Raw genomic sequence first — 17,132 nt, 5'->3', positions numbered from 1 at the left:
TCCTTAGAATATAAGTGCTCTTTTCCAGACATGGCTTTAAAAAGATATATAATAATTTCATTTACACGAATCAATGAACTGAACTAAATTTAATACCATGGGTGCGATATGCACATCATGATGATCGAGAAAAAGACATGCAGTCCAAGTTAAAGGAGCTCGCAGTACTATGCACTAGAGCGATCGAGACATAGAACCTCTTTGGATCGAGACCATGAGCGCGCATGCGCATTTCGCTATTTCGGCGCTGAATATGAATTTGACATGAAGCGTTACATCGGCTACCGCGACTGAAAACAAAACGTTTTGCCAGTGATAACGAAGGTTAGTACTTTGATTTTTAGTCGCATTTTTGGTTGAATTTGATTCTGTATTAGAATATACTTGAATCTACGTTTAGTCCGTTATCAAGCTGTGTGCTTCTCCTTGATCTCGGTATTTGTTGATGGCATTATTCTGTAAATGTAACCTGCGGTGCAATGTAGTATAGACAGTCTCTATGGCCCTACATGTACAGAACGTTGTTACAGTCCCAGACATAAGATTTTATGATGGAAATTGATAATAGGATTGCTTTCATGCGCAAACAGCAATAAAGCAATGCCAAATGCACATGACACACCCCACCCCCTGTGGATGTCTAACGTTAGTTGGCAAGTTTAAATATACTGTGGATTCTACCACCCCAGTCCACTAAGTATGGCAATTCTGTCTTTTTTTTTTTTTTTTTTTTTTTGTTGATGGCGTAGACATCTATGCATGGCTAGACGCTGCGCAAACAAAGCACAGCATCTACCGCCATCAGACAGACGGGGCCTCGCCATCAAAGTGGGGAACCACACCACAACTACAAAACTTTTAACAAATTATACATTACTTATGAACATTTGTACGTTAGTCACGTAAAGTGCTAGCCCGACCAGACGCTGTTAATACGCTACGCGAATACAGCGTCTGACCAACGAGCGGGCACCTACAAAGTGGGGAACCACAACACACCTACAAAACTTATGAAAATTCATACGTTCTTTATAAACAATGTACACGTTACCAAACGTTTCTCACCTTAAGTGCATGCTTGTATTACAGAAGGTTCGTAAGTCCATTGAGAGCCCTCGTGATAAGTCCGTGGAACCAAAAAATGATACTTTCTGGCGGATTCCCTAACACCGTCAGGGTTCATCGTTGCAGAATTCAAAATGGCGCCTTACGATCTCTGCGGAAATCTTGTGCGTGCGTGCGATGCGCTGCTTGAGTGTTGGTGTAGCAGCACGGTCGACAGCGCGACCTTTTGAAAGGGCATTCAGATCATGTGACCTCCCGGATATTGGAAATGGCCTGGCGTGAAAGACGATGTACCGTTCGTGAACCGTTCACACATGCTGCATATAACCTAACTATACACAGCCCAGTCGCTGTACATGGTACATCGCGACAGGGCTGTACGCGCGCGACCACCAACCACTAGGAGAGCGACGTAATCGTATTACGATAGCTTTGAATTTTGATACTTAACATCATTTTTGTCACCTCAAACTCAACGAGTATACTTTTCAATATTTACTCTACATCTGATGCTATCAGTATTCAAATGTACGCAATGAAACTTACCAAAATTGATCATCATATCCAGCATGTCCACACGGTACACAATCTTTCACGCCAGGCCTAACTATACACAGCCCAGTCGCTGTACATGGTACGTCGCGACGTACCGACGGTCAGGAATTGCGCCAGAAAGTGTCATTTATTTGTTCCACGGACTTATCGCAAGTGGTCTCCATGGACCCAGTGTGGCGAACTATTCTTCTGTAATAGAAACATGCATTTAACGTGAGTAAAGTATTCTGTTTAAAGGAGAAAAGTATACATTTTCCTAAGTTTTGTAGTGCTAGTTGTGTTGAGGTTCCTCACTTTGAGGCTGCATGCCGCGCTCGTCAGACGCTGTTTTCGCATAGCGTAACAGCGTCTGGTCGGGCTACATATAACCATCATTTTAGGCAAGTTATTAAATCTAAATTTCAATATTCATAGCATAGATGTGAAGTCTCATTATCATTTTGTTCATCAGATGAGTTTGAAGTGACAAAAAAATGATCTAAAGTATCAAAATTCAATCCGATCGCATGCGATCGTTGGACCCTCTTCGTGTTTGGAGCTTCGTTGGTACAGCCCTGTCGCGCTACGTATGTACAGCGGCGACTGGGCTGTGTATAGTTAGTAAAGTGCATGCTTATATTAAAGAAGGTACCACAATAAGTCCAGGCATAGAGAGCCCTCACGATAAGTCCATTGAACAAAAAAATGGCACTTTCTAGCGCAATCCCCGACCGTTGGGGTTCATTGTTGCAGAATTCATAATGGCGCGTTGACCACTCGGCAAATGCAAATTATGCGTGTGCGTGCGTGGCTGGAAGTGCATGCAGCGATCTACTGCGTGTGCGCTCCTTTGGTAGCAGCACGCACGGTCTGATTGCGTGAACTCCCGATTATCAGATGTACCGTTTGCACATGCTGCATATAATCTTCATTTTTGGTAAGTTGTGAAATGTGTATGTCAATATCGATAACATAGTTATGTAGTGTCATTAATGAAGATTACATTTAATGAGTTTGAGGTGACAAAAAATTATGTCAAGTATCAAAACTCAAAGCGATTGTAAAGCGATCGCTGAGCTCTCTTTGTGTTATGGGCCGTTCCGTTACAGCCCTGTCACTAGTTTTACAGCGACTGGGCTGTGTATAGTTGGGCGTATGGCAGAATTTTGCATGTGAGGGTTGTAACTTGTACAGAATTATATTTCTAATTCAATTAAATTTATTCTTGGAGTTGGATGCACGTAGACTATCCACTAGGTCTACTGTGCTGTGGGATTTTTTTTTTTTCACTTGACAGGAAAAGGCGAATTTCCTATTTGAAAGTAAATTACAGAACAAATGGGGTGCGCTCATGTCATAGGGAGTCATGTATGACATCTTAGTCTTTGCAAATTTATGTTTGATTGATCACAAATTTTAATAAAAATCATAACTTCACTGAAATTTGCTCAAACTCTCCCTGTCCTGTTCCTCCAACTTTATATTTCGTGCCTTTAGTCACTCAAAATAACTTTCAAGTGGCATATCTAAGTGTACACCCACTCTCTTTCACACGTGTATAACCAGTCAACACATGAATACATACGTTGCTTTGTTAACAAATCAGATGTACAACTTTTGACTGCACATGTGCATCTCAAACATAAATGAAAAAGGGTAGAATTGCAATATTTTTTCAGTTTAAAACTGTAATGCTTGAAACATTTGATTGTGTGCATCTAATTTATTGATGCTCTTATCCTGATTCAGGTCCTTGAATGATTAAAGTGAGACCATCATCATCATGGCAGCATATCTCTTTCCCGTGCTCAGTTCAGCTGAGCTGGTGGCATGTCTCCATGACATTATGGGAGAATCGTTTTCTGATGAAGATTTCAAGAGTCCTCAGGTTAGTCTTTGAATTTGAATTCACAGGCATTAGATGGATACAGTATACTCTGTGAAATGTGGCATACTGGAATTCAATCTTTCTTCTAATTAGGCAGAACACAGTAGTGATGAAATTCCATTAGATTTTGTAATGTTTTCAAGTTAGCTTTGAGTAATAATCAAATATGACTTGACAGCTTTTATGGTAAATGACAAAGACATAGTATTTTTCTTTAGTGTGCACTGAAAAAGCATGCATTCCATCAAAAGAGAATGATAGGAAAATGTGCTGTTCTCCAGGCTCACTAGACATCAGCCTAGTCAGGGCTGCGCACTAGCCCATTTTTTCTACTGGTCCAACCTATCTGTCGGACCAGTAAGTACCCAGTTTTTCCATCTTTTACTGGTCCATTATTGAAAAAGTTACTGGTCCGACAGTGATTTTTACTGTTCAGGGACCGTCGGACCAGTGCCAGTGTGCGGCATTGGCCTAGCGATTATGTTTGGTCCATTTCTACAATACATTGCACTCCCATTGTAATGAAGTCTTCGAGACCTGCAGTTTTCTTTTGTCATATCAAAATTTTGTTATGGCAGTGAAGTATATCAAAATGAATCAATGGCTAGTTTGAAACCTGAATTTTTACTTTGGTGTAACAAGAATTTTGTCGTCAAATGAACAGTGTTTATTATCATGGGAGTGCACTGTATCCATCTTTTGTTTATAGTGTACCATGATAGTTTTACCCATCTTGCTTCTGCAGGGAAAAAAAAAAAAGACAAGAAAAGATGCATCCAGTAATCTGTATATCATTTCTTAAAAAAGAAAATGTGCATGTGTTGAGTTCAGTTTCATTTGGTATCCCAAGGTGACTGCTATGATTACAAGGACGTGTTGTTGCTACTAGTATTCCTATCTTTTACCATGGCTGATATCCAGCCGACCAGAATACAGAATCTGTATGCTGCCTTCCTGGAGACCATAGTCAACACACAACTGGACAGAATCAACCAGCCACAGTGGACAGCATCCCAGGTTGTCATGCACCCAGAGCTCTATGATGGCATTTTCCCCATCATGAACCTCGCCATTGCCATGTGAGTAGCAATCTCAGAGATTGTGTATAAAATTGGGAACTCTGCCCCTAGTTTCACTTGACTTCCCGATAAGAATTAAATCAAGCAAACAGAACAGTGAAAGATTTCACTATAAATGTAAAGAGCATCCATTCAAAAAGCCTACTGAAATGAGAATTTTACCTTTCACCACAAAGAAATATCAGTCACAATCATACATTTATTTATGCAAATTTGATGAGGTAATTGATGATGTCATCCCAGATGATGTCATCCCATCACAGATGTCCTTCCACTGGTAAACAATTGTTCCCTACGTTACCTTTTTTTTTTTCAAAATTAGACAAAAGACAACATGTTTTCTGAGTCGCATTATTCTTAAATTGCAACAAAGTTTACAGTGCACATGATGGTTGACATGAAAGGAGTATGAAGAGAAGAAAAAGGAGCAATATTTAGAAGGAATATCAAAACTGTTGGCATAGCTGTGGGACTATGGCACCATTACCTTATTTGTGTGGTTGTGATTAAAATCACTGTCACATGGAAACCTGTAAACCTTTGAACTTGATTTCTTTCCTATTTTGTCATATTCTAAAGCAACGCTGCACACTGGCACTGGTCCGACGGTCCCTGACTAGTAAAAATATCTGTCGGACCAGTAACTGTTTCAGGAATGGACCATTAAAAAATGGAAAAACTGGGTACCTACTGGTGCGACAGACAGGTTGGACCAGTAAAAAAAAAAATGGGTTAGTGTGCAGCCCTGCCTAAAGAAGCTTTTATGGTTGCCTTTATTTGACTTTTGTATTTTTCAAAGTCAGTCATAAAAAAGAAAAGTTGTATTTTCTCCAGCAAAATTCTTCAATTTGTCCTTCTTCACTTTCAGTCACTGGTCTTACATCGCATTTTCAACATCAATTATTTTTGTTTCCTATTTGTATCATACAGGCAGCGGTTAATGGTAGCATGTCAAGTGACAGACTTTAAGCTGACTGACCTTCTCAATCCAAGTAAGTCAATAAAGGTTCCAACATTGTTAATAACATTTTTCCATAACAAGATGTGTCGTAAACCCAAACTTCGACCATGCATGCTTGCATGACCAAGATGGATTATTCCACCAGTAGCCTTTAGGTGAAGTAAAATGCTTAAACTTAAGATGCCATTGTAATATGAACAGAGTTTGTTTGTCTGTTTCTTCTTTCTTGTAAAGGCATCCTTTTCCCTTTTTGATATAATTATCATCCAACAAGTTTGTTGTTTGTTTTTTTGTGTGCAGTAATTAGTTTTTATTTTTCTATCTTTTGTTTGCTTTTTTTTTAAATACAGAAGTTGTGTAGTTCCTTACTATTGTGTTTATTCTCATTTACAAGTAGAAATTAACATACACACTTGACTGGAGAGTGTGAAATGCAATGAGAAGGATTGGGATTCTACTGAGTGATGTTATATATATTAGTTATCTCTCTAATGCTGATCTGGCCCATTTCATGTCTTGTGCAGAGCCCAAGAGAACAAGACGCTTTGTGAGTGCCTTGATCAACTTCTGGAGGTTCAGTGTGGAGAGAGAGGAGGCGTACAACAACATTCGTCAGGAAATTGTACGTCCCATCTTACAAAATGAACTTGCATAATCTGTAATTTACATGACTAGTTGACAATGTTTCGGCCAATGTTTCTGTTAGGATCGAAGATTCAAGTTTCAACTTCATTATTATTTTTTAATCTTTTGTATTCACAGAATTTGGTATGTCTATCATTGAATATATTATGTTCATTCACTAACCAAGTGTTTCCAAATGTTGCACCTGACTTTGCACATGGTATCATGCTATCCTACAAATATCTGGAGGTGAATATCCATTTCTGCATCCATCCATTTGTTCTGTACTTACAGCGAGGACACTACCCTTTCCCTCTTTATAACCTTACAATCATTGATGAGAAAGTGTATCCAGAATGCATTTCATTTGATTTGTCAATAAAGAAAAGTATACAAAGAGTCCTTCTTGCGTGAATTATGTAGAACAAGTTTTGCTGCAATTCAAACAAGTCTCTTCACCAAGCCAAGTTGGATGTGATCAGAATTTGTGACTGGTCAGGATTTAGAATTCTTTCCATTGTGTTTTGTGGTTTAGGGGGTTTTGTTACTCTTGTTTTTGTTTTTGTTTTTTGTTTTGCTGATGTGCTTGCAGGATACCAGTCATTTTCTTGTCTTGAGATTTATTTGTAGGACTTTCAAATTCCATGTATGTATTAAATGTATGAATGCATTATGAAATTTAAAATCAATCTATTTTACATTTCTTTACATAGTCATATATCAACACACAAAACTAGTATTACATTGACTTAAGGCAGGGTTTTCTTACACCAGACTTGATTTTCCACTGCCAAGATTTTCTTGTACCCATTCAAATGAAAATGCATCGCCAACTTTTGATATTTTCCATGATGCATAGACATAGACGTGTGCCGCTTATATGCGGAACCTTACTATACTTTCCTTTATGAATGGACACATACTTTGGGGTTGGTCAGAACTCCACCCATCTTCTGGTCTGACATGATGCATAACATATCTCACATTACAGCAAGGATCCATTGCAGAGCGAAATCAGCTGAAGGAGAAAATCAACGAACTGAAGGAGAAGATCAATTTGATGAAGATGACGCGGGCAGAGGAGGAGGTGAAAGTCAACCAGGTAATCAGACTTGGGACAGTTAGCATGCTAATATATTACACTGTGTAATCATTTACCCCTTTTAGTGAGCCATGCTGTCTTGTTCCTTTAAGCTGGAGGCCATAAAATTATTGTAACAGTACAATCAGAGCTACTGAAGCATCTGAGCCAGTTTTAATGGCTCATATGTTTACAAACAATGCACAGATAGCCATGTGGATTGTTTTTATTTCTTTAGCAATGTCTGGTACTAGATAGTTTTGTCACCTTTAAAGTATGAAACATAAATACTTGGGCCCTTGCAGGTTTCTATCTAAACTCCACAAATCAGTGCATTGAATACTAATGGCATGATTTCAATATATTACATTTCTAAAAACAACAACAACAGCAACAAAAATACTAAACAACACATGTAAACTTCCTTGCATAATATTGACAATACTTCATAGTGAGATATCCCCTGTAAATTTTGAATACTTGACTCACATCTCCTTCTCTGTCTCTCAGCTCCTGGGAATCATTGATGAGCTGGACGGTAAGATGATGCCACAGCAGCAGGAGCAGGCGTCCATCCAGAGGGAACTGACCAGGCTCAAGGCTGCCCTGGCCGAGAAGGTCGCTCTCCTGGTAAGAACTTTTAATGAATAGTAAAAAGTCACAATTACTCTTTACAGTGTAATCCATAACAGACATACCTTTTTTATGTCTTTTTTTTTTGTTTGTCCTACCATGCAAAATTATCTGCTAAATCATTCCTGAATTACCATCTTACAAGATACCGCTGTCTATACTTTACAGTAATCTATCCACTTATCATTACGTGTATTGTTTTGGTCTTCTTTTTTTTTTCAAATGACCATTTTTTCTGTTGTTGTTGCTGTTGACTTGAATGTATTGCAGTGATTGTGGAAAATCAATATAGTTCAATTTCATGAGTCATATTCCATATTCCATATATAACCCACTTTGCCAGGAAAAACACAAGCTGTCGATTCTCGACAAGCAGGAATCAGTGAGGAAGCTCCAGGCCCAGGTGGTCCAGTCGCCCGAGCGGATGAAGGCCGACATCTCGCGGATGCACAGCGTCCTGGCCTCGCGTAAGGAGGCCAAGAACCAGAAGGGGCAGCGGCTCCAGGAGCTGCGGGGACAGAACGAAAACTGCCAGGTGCTGCTCCACTCCAGCGAGCAGGGGGCGGCCATGATAGCAGGCATCGACAGCGAGTTGGAGAAACTCAGGTGAGCCTACGTGTGGCTTGGTGTAGTATTAGTCAACACTGGCTTTGGTGTTTGTATTGCACCTTGATATGGGAAGCAGCCATACCATTGGAAATACTTATTAACTGGTGCTAGGCATTGTACAAGCAGTTCTTTTTGGAGAAAGAATTTGTAGCCAAGGTATCTACTCTTTGCTATATTTTCACCTCCGCCAAGAAGGTTATGTTTTTGCCAGCATTGGTTTGTTTGTCTGTCTGTCTGTTTGCAAAATTACTCAAAAAGGTGAGAACAGATTTGGATGAAATTTACAGTAAAAGTTGGTAATGATACAAGAAACAGATGATTAAATTTTGGTAGTGATCAGTATCACTGTCTGGATCCTGGAATTTTTTGAAGGATTCTTTATCATTTATCAAATAGGTCCAAGAAACAGGGAATTCAAGCATTCACACCGAATGTACATTTGAGGTGCAGCAGGAAGCTAGGGTAGAGGCGCTAGAAAGGATTGTTTATCACCAGGAAATAAGGCCATTTTCAGCATATGTGTATAATATATGGATGGAATGAGCTGCTTGGTGGAGGTCTTCACTCTTTTCTAGTTATTTCATTCGTGAGGTTTTCATATCTGACTTTCATTTTACTTTTGTGTTTGCTTACTCCTGTTTTTCATCCACATTTTTCCTTCTACCCTTCCACCTTTCCTTCTCCTGATCCTCTCGGCGGCAGAGAGGCTCAGTCGGGTCTGGAGGAGGTGCGAGACCACATCCAGAGCGAGAAGGACCAGCTGCGCGACCAGACGGCCCACGAGGGCCACCTGAGCCGGCAGCGGGACACCAAGCAAGAGAAGCTGGCCAAGCTACAGCTGCAGCACCAGCACACGGTGACCGCCCTGAGGGAGAACGTCCAGCAGGAGAGCAGGTGAGTCGTGATTTTATATTTTTTCTTCTTAACCCCATCCTTCCCACATTACAGCACACTCCCATTATAACAAACACAGTATATATGACTAAATTAACTCTCAGTACAACAGAATAAGATTTATTATCTACATATCTTTACATGCTTTATTGTTCAGCTACAACAGAATTTTGATATTAACAGGGGGAAAAAGACTGTCACTCTCAAGGACCTTGTTATAAAAGGAGTCACCTGTACCATCCTTTCATACTCAGTATCGTCCAAGCAATGTGCTTATCTGTTGTTATTTGCATGTTTCACGTACCTGCGTAAGTCTCCAATTTGTTACCTGTGACTTTCTACATGCCCATCCGCGAACCCTTGCTGCGGCAAAGTGGATGTGAAATACGTCATACAACCTAAGCTCCTGTTGCATGTGCCATCTGGCAACCAAAACACATGCAGGGTTGAAGAAGAACTTCATTTCCTGTTAACATTGACTTGAATTGATTTAAACAAAAATATATATATATAATGATACAGTAGTCAACCAAGCATTATAAAGAAGGTAAGATTGTGGAATTAAACGAGCTGTCTTGACTCAAAATGGCAATATTGGTCACGTTCACAGATGCTAAATGGATGTGGTGATGATGTCATCACATCACAATTCATCCATATTAGTGTATGCGTAACATGAAAGAGCATTACGTCGCCATTGGGTCAGTCATTTAATTGGCAGCTACAAGTACCTGTGCCAAAGTCCATGTGGCTAGGTCACTGCCACAATAAAATGATTTGATACCTAAGGATATAGTCCCTTGCAAAATGACTTCAAAACAAGGGTTTGATGTATACTAGTCTTTTGTTAGTAGATCCCCTCTCCTTGCACCGCTTCCTATGTCGCAGCACAGAGGCAAGAACCCATCCTCCCTCTCCCTCTGTCTCTCATTCTATCTTTTTATCTCCCCCCCCCCCTCGTCTGGTCTCCAGCTCACTTGAGGAGTACTGCCAGGAGCAGGAGCGGAAGCTGAGCCACGTCTGCCTGCTCAACGATCAGAAGAACAGCCTCAAGAAACAGGTCAGTGTGTGGTCTCTGGTCCTTCTCGAATATTCTGTACTGGGACGAGGAATGGGAGGGGAAAGGCAGGCAGACATCAAAGAGGAAAGAGCCAGCCTCTATAACAGGAAGGAAGGAAGGTCGTCAAGAGTGATCTGTTCATGCTTTCCGACTGTGTGATATTTTTGTTAACATTTGATTGAAAGTACCAATCCATTACCAATATTGCAACTTTCAAGAATGCTGGCTCATCGATTTTTAATCTACCTGTAATATGCAAAAGAAGACGGAAACCTAGACCACTTGTTTTCTCCATCGAGTCTGCCAAGTCATTCTAATTCTGTAGGAGGCTCCATGAAATCTCAAATCATGTTGTGTGGTATTTAGTACCCTTGGGTATGAACTTAGAATTTACCTCTTTGTTGATCTGTAACTTTTGTTTTTGTTTTTGTTGTTGTTTTTAGCACTGTGCTGTGGGTAACCAAAAATCGGTGAAAATAATCCTTTGTGCTTTATACACAAAGATTTTGTTGTGTCAGTGATCTTAACAGAATAATTGAATGCTGATGAATCAAAATCCCATAATTTGATTTTGTTTTCTCTCTCTCTCTTACTCTGATTACAGTTATAGAACCAAACAGTAGGCCTATAACACTAACACCCTGCTATTGTAAAGGCGGCGTAGGCGCTAGGCAGTGTATGCATGTGCAGCTCAGCAGTAGCAGTGCCAGTGTCACTGCACTATGCATCATCAATCCACAGACAAAAATAAGTAATCATGGGCCGAGGTTGTGAATTCAAATGATCTCATTCAGAATATCTGTCCAGAATTACGATCACACTTCCGGGAAAGAAATGTTTTTAAAAAAAAATCTCATTATTTTAATTATGTTAAAGACAGCATTAAAGATATGAATTGGCATTTGGATCGCTATTGCTGATTGCTAAAATTTTGGCCGCCATGATAGCAGTGTGTAACTCTGCATCTTAAGAACACAGGATGACACTACGCAATGCTGTAACCCAGAGTTAAAAAGAGCATAAAAGTCTCCCTGATTTGGGAATTATCTTTTCACCTATGAGATGCACATAAAAGAGAAATATATCCCCAATTGCTCTTTTGGAACCTATTTAATTTTAACAGTTGTGATTGTTGGCAGTTTTGTCTGTCTCATTGACTTCTCAGGGCATTATGATTAGGGATTGAAAAATCTCCATATTTTAACATAACGTCTTGTTTATAAATTTGCTTACCATGAACGCAAGTTGTGATTGAGGCATATGGGTATGATCATGACATAACCATGTTAACGTTACAAGAGGACATCATTTACTAAAAGTTTAGAGCGAGGCAAACTCTTAGTGCTTAATACTTCACTTGAATTACATACGCATTTTAGATACCAAGGTTGTCTGCAGCACTTGTCTGCGTCAGTGTTCTGCTTCAAAGGCCTTTCTTGTCCTGTATGGATTCAAGACTTTATTAAAGGGATCATATAGTTTTGGTTGAAAACTAACTTCAGGTTTTTAACATCTTGCGGTGAGATAATGAGTAACCTCTTATGAAATATGAAAGAGCATGTAATTCCAAGAGGGATTCGACGTTTATTTCATTAAAATTGGTTTTGAAATGACTGAGATATCCAAAACAGAGCAATCCTAATATAAGGTGGAACCCAACTTTTATTAGGATCACTTTGTTTGACTTAATTTGTTTTTGGATGTGTCAGCCATTCGAAAACGGCTTTTCATCTTATAAACTTTGAATTCCTCGTAGATTATGGTGCTCTGTATCATTTCATACATGATTTCTTGGTATCACACCAAAAAAAAAAAAAAAAAGTTAAAAACCCAATCTTCATCTCCACCAATACTATGCCATCCCTTTAAACTCTTTCATAACTTGAGACTGTGATACTGTGGCTTCAAGATATTCCAGTGAATGACATTGCTATTTATGACAAACAGACAGTGCGTCACTAGTCCTGAAATTCCAGGAAAATGCTTGTATTGTCGGTAGGATCTAACTTTGATTTCTGATTTCGCTGACACTCCACAGATGACAGACAAAGAAAATGAACATGCAGAAGTACTCAAGAGGAAAAGGGACAAGTACGACAACTTACTCATTGCTGTAAGTACACGTGATATTTTCGCCATTTAGGTCAGGTACAAGTTTGGAAAGATCCATTGAAACGTAGGGTGACCTTTTGGAAGCTATATTGAGCGCATGTCACCGCACATGTTATCCGCTGAAAGCTGTAGCTGGACTGTCAGGGAAGTTACTAGAAGAAAATTTGAAGACTAACCTGTTTTCACCAACATATACTGTGTGTGCATGTACGTTTAAGGTCAGGCAGCTGCTCAAATAAAAACTTTTGGAAATCAACTTTTGCTATGACTTCACCCTCTCTCTCTCATGATTTAAAAAAAAGAAGAAGTAAAACCAAAAACTGCACTAGTCCCACAAATGCCCATATCTGTGTTGGAAACATTTGAGTTCAGATGGTCTGACTTTATATGCATAAAGCCATTTGTGGATTCAACAGGAGACGAAAAGATCATACATTCATTGGCATTAGTGCTTGAGTTAACCTGGGACCATCACATTGAGACTTCAAACATTTCTTAGTGCTAAGTGTAGTCCCAGTTAAGGGGACTAAATTGAGGGTATTGCCAATATGTAGGTGCCGTGCCCAGAGCTGCATTTTAGATGCATTATGGGATAGCTCATGTGGCAAACTAGCCCGGTTTTGGCTGCACATGCACTTACAACACGCTCTGTCTTTATAATGAGGTATTTTTTGTTGAAGATTTTTTCGCTTTCCATCATGTGACCAGCACATTGAAGCCTTGCAGTAGTGAACCATGACTCTAGTGACCGCAAATCAGTAAAGCTTAGACACTTTCAACTCTTTTAAGCTGAATTATAGCCAAGAAAAAAAGGGCTAACAACGGAAAAGCAGACAAAGAACTCCATTGAATCGTATGGGAACTGCGACTCGCGTTAAACAACCGGAGGCGAACAAGGGACTGAGGAATCCCACAGTGCACCTGTGACAGAGCTCTTTAGCGTGCCCAGGAGTTTTTTTACGTCATTTGCGATAGTGAGAATTAAGAAGACTGTAGCTTTTCTCTCTTTTTTTTTTTGTATATTTATTAGATAAACCACAACCACAAATGCAATATATAGGTTTGCCCAGATTCAACTGTTTTGCTAACTTTCCAGTTTTGATTCTGTAGTGTTTTTTTTTTTTTGGGGGGGGGGGGGGAGGGGGTGGGGTGAGGAGGTGGGGTAATGCTTAAAAATTGACCACATTCCAGGAAGTTTGTGGAATATTATGCTGTATTTCATAGAGCAGATACAGGAGATATGTAAAAGAAACAAACAAAGAAGCGAAGATTTCTTTGTAATTTGCTGCGGCTGTTTGTTTCATTTTGAAGCCATATAATCATATATCAGCTGGCCAGATGTCTAATAATGAACACATATGATTGTCTGACCAGACAACGCAGACCCAAAAATTAATCAATTTCAGTATTGCAATGAGAGGCCATACATTGCGAGGGCGACTACTAGCTTGGAGGTGATTGATATTGGATGAGAGAAAATGACGTACCAGCTGGTCTCCATGGCAACAGCTCAAGGCCATTTGTTATGAGTGTCTTTTGCATGCTTATTAGACAACAAATTCTGAAAAGATACCTTGATCTGGTTCAGTTCAGTCCACTTTTGTTCTGAGAGTCCTGAAAAACACCTAGAAACAAGTGTATCACAGTGGCCCCCGCCAACTCTCAGATGACCTCATTAGAGTGTAGGGAAGGGGCATGACAACAAGGGGCCTGTAGAAATTGTTCCGCACTTATACATGTAGGTAAACAGCAGACAGTGAACGCGTTTGTCTGTTGCCCTTACCCCCCCCCCCCCCCCCACTGTGGAATATCTCCCAACAAACAATGCTGCTTCATGCAAACACACTTCGCAGTTGCAAGACACTCCTTCAAAAATCAGCTGCTGTAACAAATACTGGGGGAATTCATTTTTTTATTTTTTTTTACACTGGTAATCATGTCCTCTCTTGGGACACACCTAATCAGTTCATCAAGAAAATAATTATAAAACCATAGATTTTTGTGTGCAAAAGCTTTCCAAAATTTTGCGAGGAGCCAAGATTCGCAAAAGTTAAATGCGCACGAAACTGTGTCTACACAATGAATGTGAAAATGGTCGTCGGCTCTGATTGGCAAAAGTCTCATGCAGCAAATGTTTCCCGTTTTTCATTTACCATTCCTGCATCCTCCGTTTATTTCATTGGTAAGAGTAGGGAGAGTCACATGACTCCCAAAACAGAGTTTTCACTTGTCAGCAGGGAGCTAGACTTTGCCTAGCCCCCCCCCCAAAAAAAAACAAACAAACAAACAAACAAACAAACAAACAAACAAACAAACAAACAAACAAAAAACATAGCAATAAAGTGAAAGAAATGCAGAGTTTCCAAAACATGCTTCAGAAGTTGGGTTCTCACAAAATCTGAAAGAAGGTGCCTGTCAACATCTGACAAATGTGAAATGTGAGGCAAAACTCCTTGATTTATTGTGCTGCAAATGGAAATATAACTTGTGAGTAGATTTGACTTTGTGCTGCAACTAGATCTTCACTAATATTGACATTGGTATGTGTTTGTCTGTCTGTTTGTTTTTTTCAGCTGGACTCGTACCACAAAGATCTGGCTGTTGGTTGGGAGCAAGCAGATCCGCACCAATTCCTGGAATTTTGAATTCACCATTTGATTTAAAAAATAAATAAACAACAACAACTTAGCGAAAGAGTAAATGAAAAGTCATTTTGTACCCAAACAAGCATTGGATAGTGGCACTCTTTCAGAAGTACACATTGTAGATCTCATGTGAAATCTGAACAGCAATAGTCTGAACTACAATCTGCTAGTTGTTCCCTTATAATTGTCTCAGCAAGTAATATCAAGATTAAGAGAGTGGAAATGAAACAGTCTCTTTCTCAATGGCCAGTGCATTTTTGTGTCTACTTCTTTTTTATCTCGTCCAATAAGATGATATGATTTTAAAAGAAGAAACCACAGAATGCTTACTATTGCTTTGTAAGCATAATGCCTGTTGTGTACAGTGTGTATAACAGTTGTACATGCCATTTACATCCCTCATTTTTCTCCCCATAGGCTAACGCCAGCCCCTAGGGATTGTCAAATACTGTAAAAGTGGATATTTTTGTGCGAGCAGTTTCTTGCGCTAGGTCTGGTAAGATGAGTTTTGTGTGCCTTTAATTCCACGGAATCAAGTCATGCACTACTGGAATATATAGCAAGCAAAAAATATTTGTGTGCTGATATTTTCGTGCTAGTTTCTGGTTGCACCAAATGTGCGAAGATTTCAACACCTTGAAATTTCCACTTTTACAATGTGCCATTTCAAGTTTTATGTTGGTGTTAGCATTGCTACAATATGTGCGAGACTGACATTCATGTATAATGGATGGCGGTTTAATTCTTCTTATACATTACTTGTTTAAAACAATACATTCAGGGCTGCACCTTTTCAAAATTGACTTGAAACAAGTGCGATCACTTTTGTTGTTTTCATTGTACAATTCCTGCAGGACTTCAAGATGGTGTAAGGATAATTGTAGTGTTGGAGATCAATCGTCATGCTCAGTATTGCTTGTGTTAGTCTTACCTTTGGTTCAATTCATGGCAGTTGCATTGGGAGCTGAAACTAGCACCAGCAAAATCACTGAACTTAAAATCACCCAATGTGATACATATAATTGATCAGTTGACAAATTGCTATATTACACCCAGCTCTTCTTCATGAAAGTCTGAGCTTGCATTTTCCATGTAGTGTGTAAGGATAAACACAGGACTGAGCTATAAAAGCTAAGGACAGGGTGAAGTTTGCCTTGTCAGCCTTGGTTCGGCTGGTTGACACAGGCTTGGGGGGCTTGGAAGCTTGGTGTGTGTTACATGCATCTAGCCAATGTCAGACTGTGTCATATCAATTGTAAATATGGATGTCGTTCCATTCAGAGGTAGAACAAATGTGCTTTTGTTTGGATGCCCCCAAATTTTGACAGAATTCAATGTGCACACAAAGACTTCTTTTGTTCTCAAGAACAGTCCTGCCTACATGAGAGTTTCTAACTCAATATGCATTCGCATTACTGAGAGTTATTCATGTCCACCTGTGTTGTACATCCACAGACATTTAAAACCTATGAATTTGTAAATTTGTATATAGTGTAAAGATATACAGTATACCTGGATTCGGCTGTGGAGCTGTAGCACAGTTTAGTCTGTATGTCATAGCAACTGAAGTATGTAGTGGATGTGTACAGGTATTTAGTGATTATAAACAGCTTGCACATAGATGGAGAGAATCAATTGCACTCTGGCTTTGCCATTGTAAAAAAAAAAAAAAAAAGTAACAATAAATAAATGTAATAAACATGTCATGCCAGCTTACAACTTTATAGTTCTTCAAGACTTTCAATCTCTATTCATTGCTTACAGAATTCCTGGCACTAAGTACTGAAATATTTTTTGCTGGCAATACAAGAGTGGTGATACACACATCCACATAATCAGAGCCAACATGAGGATGTCCCCGACACTGGTACAATAAATATCCCCAGGTTTCTCTCTCTCTCTCTTTGCCACCTCCCCCCAAACACACACGTACACACACACACACAC

General features: G+C 39.5%; 1 protein-coding gene across 1 annotated transcript; it reads left to right on the top strand.

Moving 5' to 3' along the window:
* The first annotated feature begins 254 nt into the window (after positions 1-254).
* On the top strand, positions 255-16,909 carry LOC140232572 (kinetochore protein Nuf2-A-like). The gene is made up of 12 exons (XM_072312666.1): positions 255-324; positions 3,349-3,487; positions 4,409-4,566; positions 5,497-5,558; positions 6,052-6,149; positions 7,143-7,253; positions 7,743-7,862; positions 8,209-8,471; positions 9,177-9,368; positions 10,341-10,428; positions 12,467-12,541; positions 15,114-16,909. The coding sequence occupies exons 2-12, from the start codon at positions 3,383-3,385 to the stop codon at positions 15,183-15,185; spliced, it is 1,344 nt and encodes a 447-aa protein (XP_072168767.1). The 5' UTR covers positions 255-324; positions 3,349-3,382; the 3' UTR covers positions 15,186-16,909.
* The last annotated feature ends 223 nt before the right edge of the window (positions 16,910-17,132 follow it).

This window comes from Diadema setosum, chromosome 9 (genome assembly GCF_964275005.1).
Source record: "Diadema setosum chromosome 9, eeDiaSeto1, whole genome shotgun sequence".
NCBI classification, from domain to species: Eukaryota; Metazoa; Echinodermata; class Echinoidea; order Diadematoida; family Diadematidae; genus Diadema; species Diadema setosum.
Note: the sequence above shows the minus strand (reverse complement) of the source record. Positions and strands in the feature narration are given on the sequence as shown.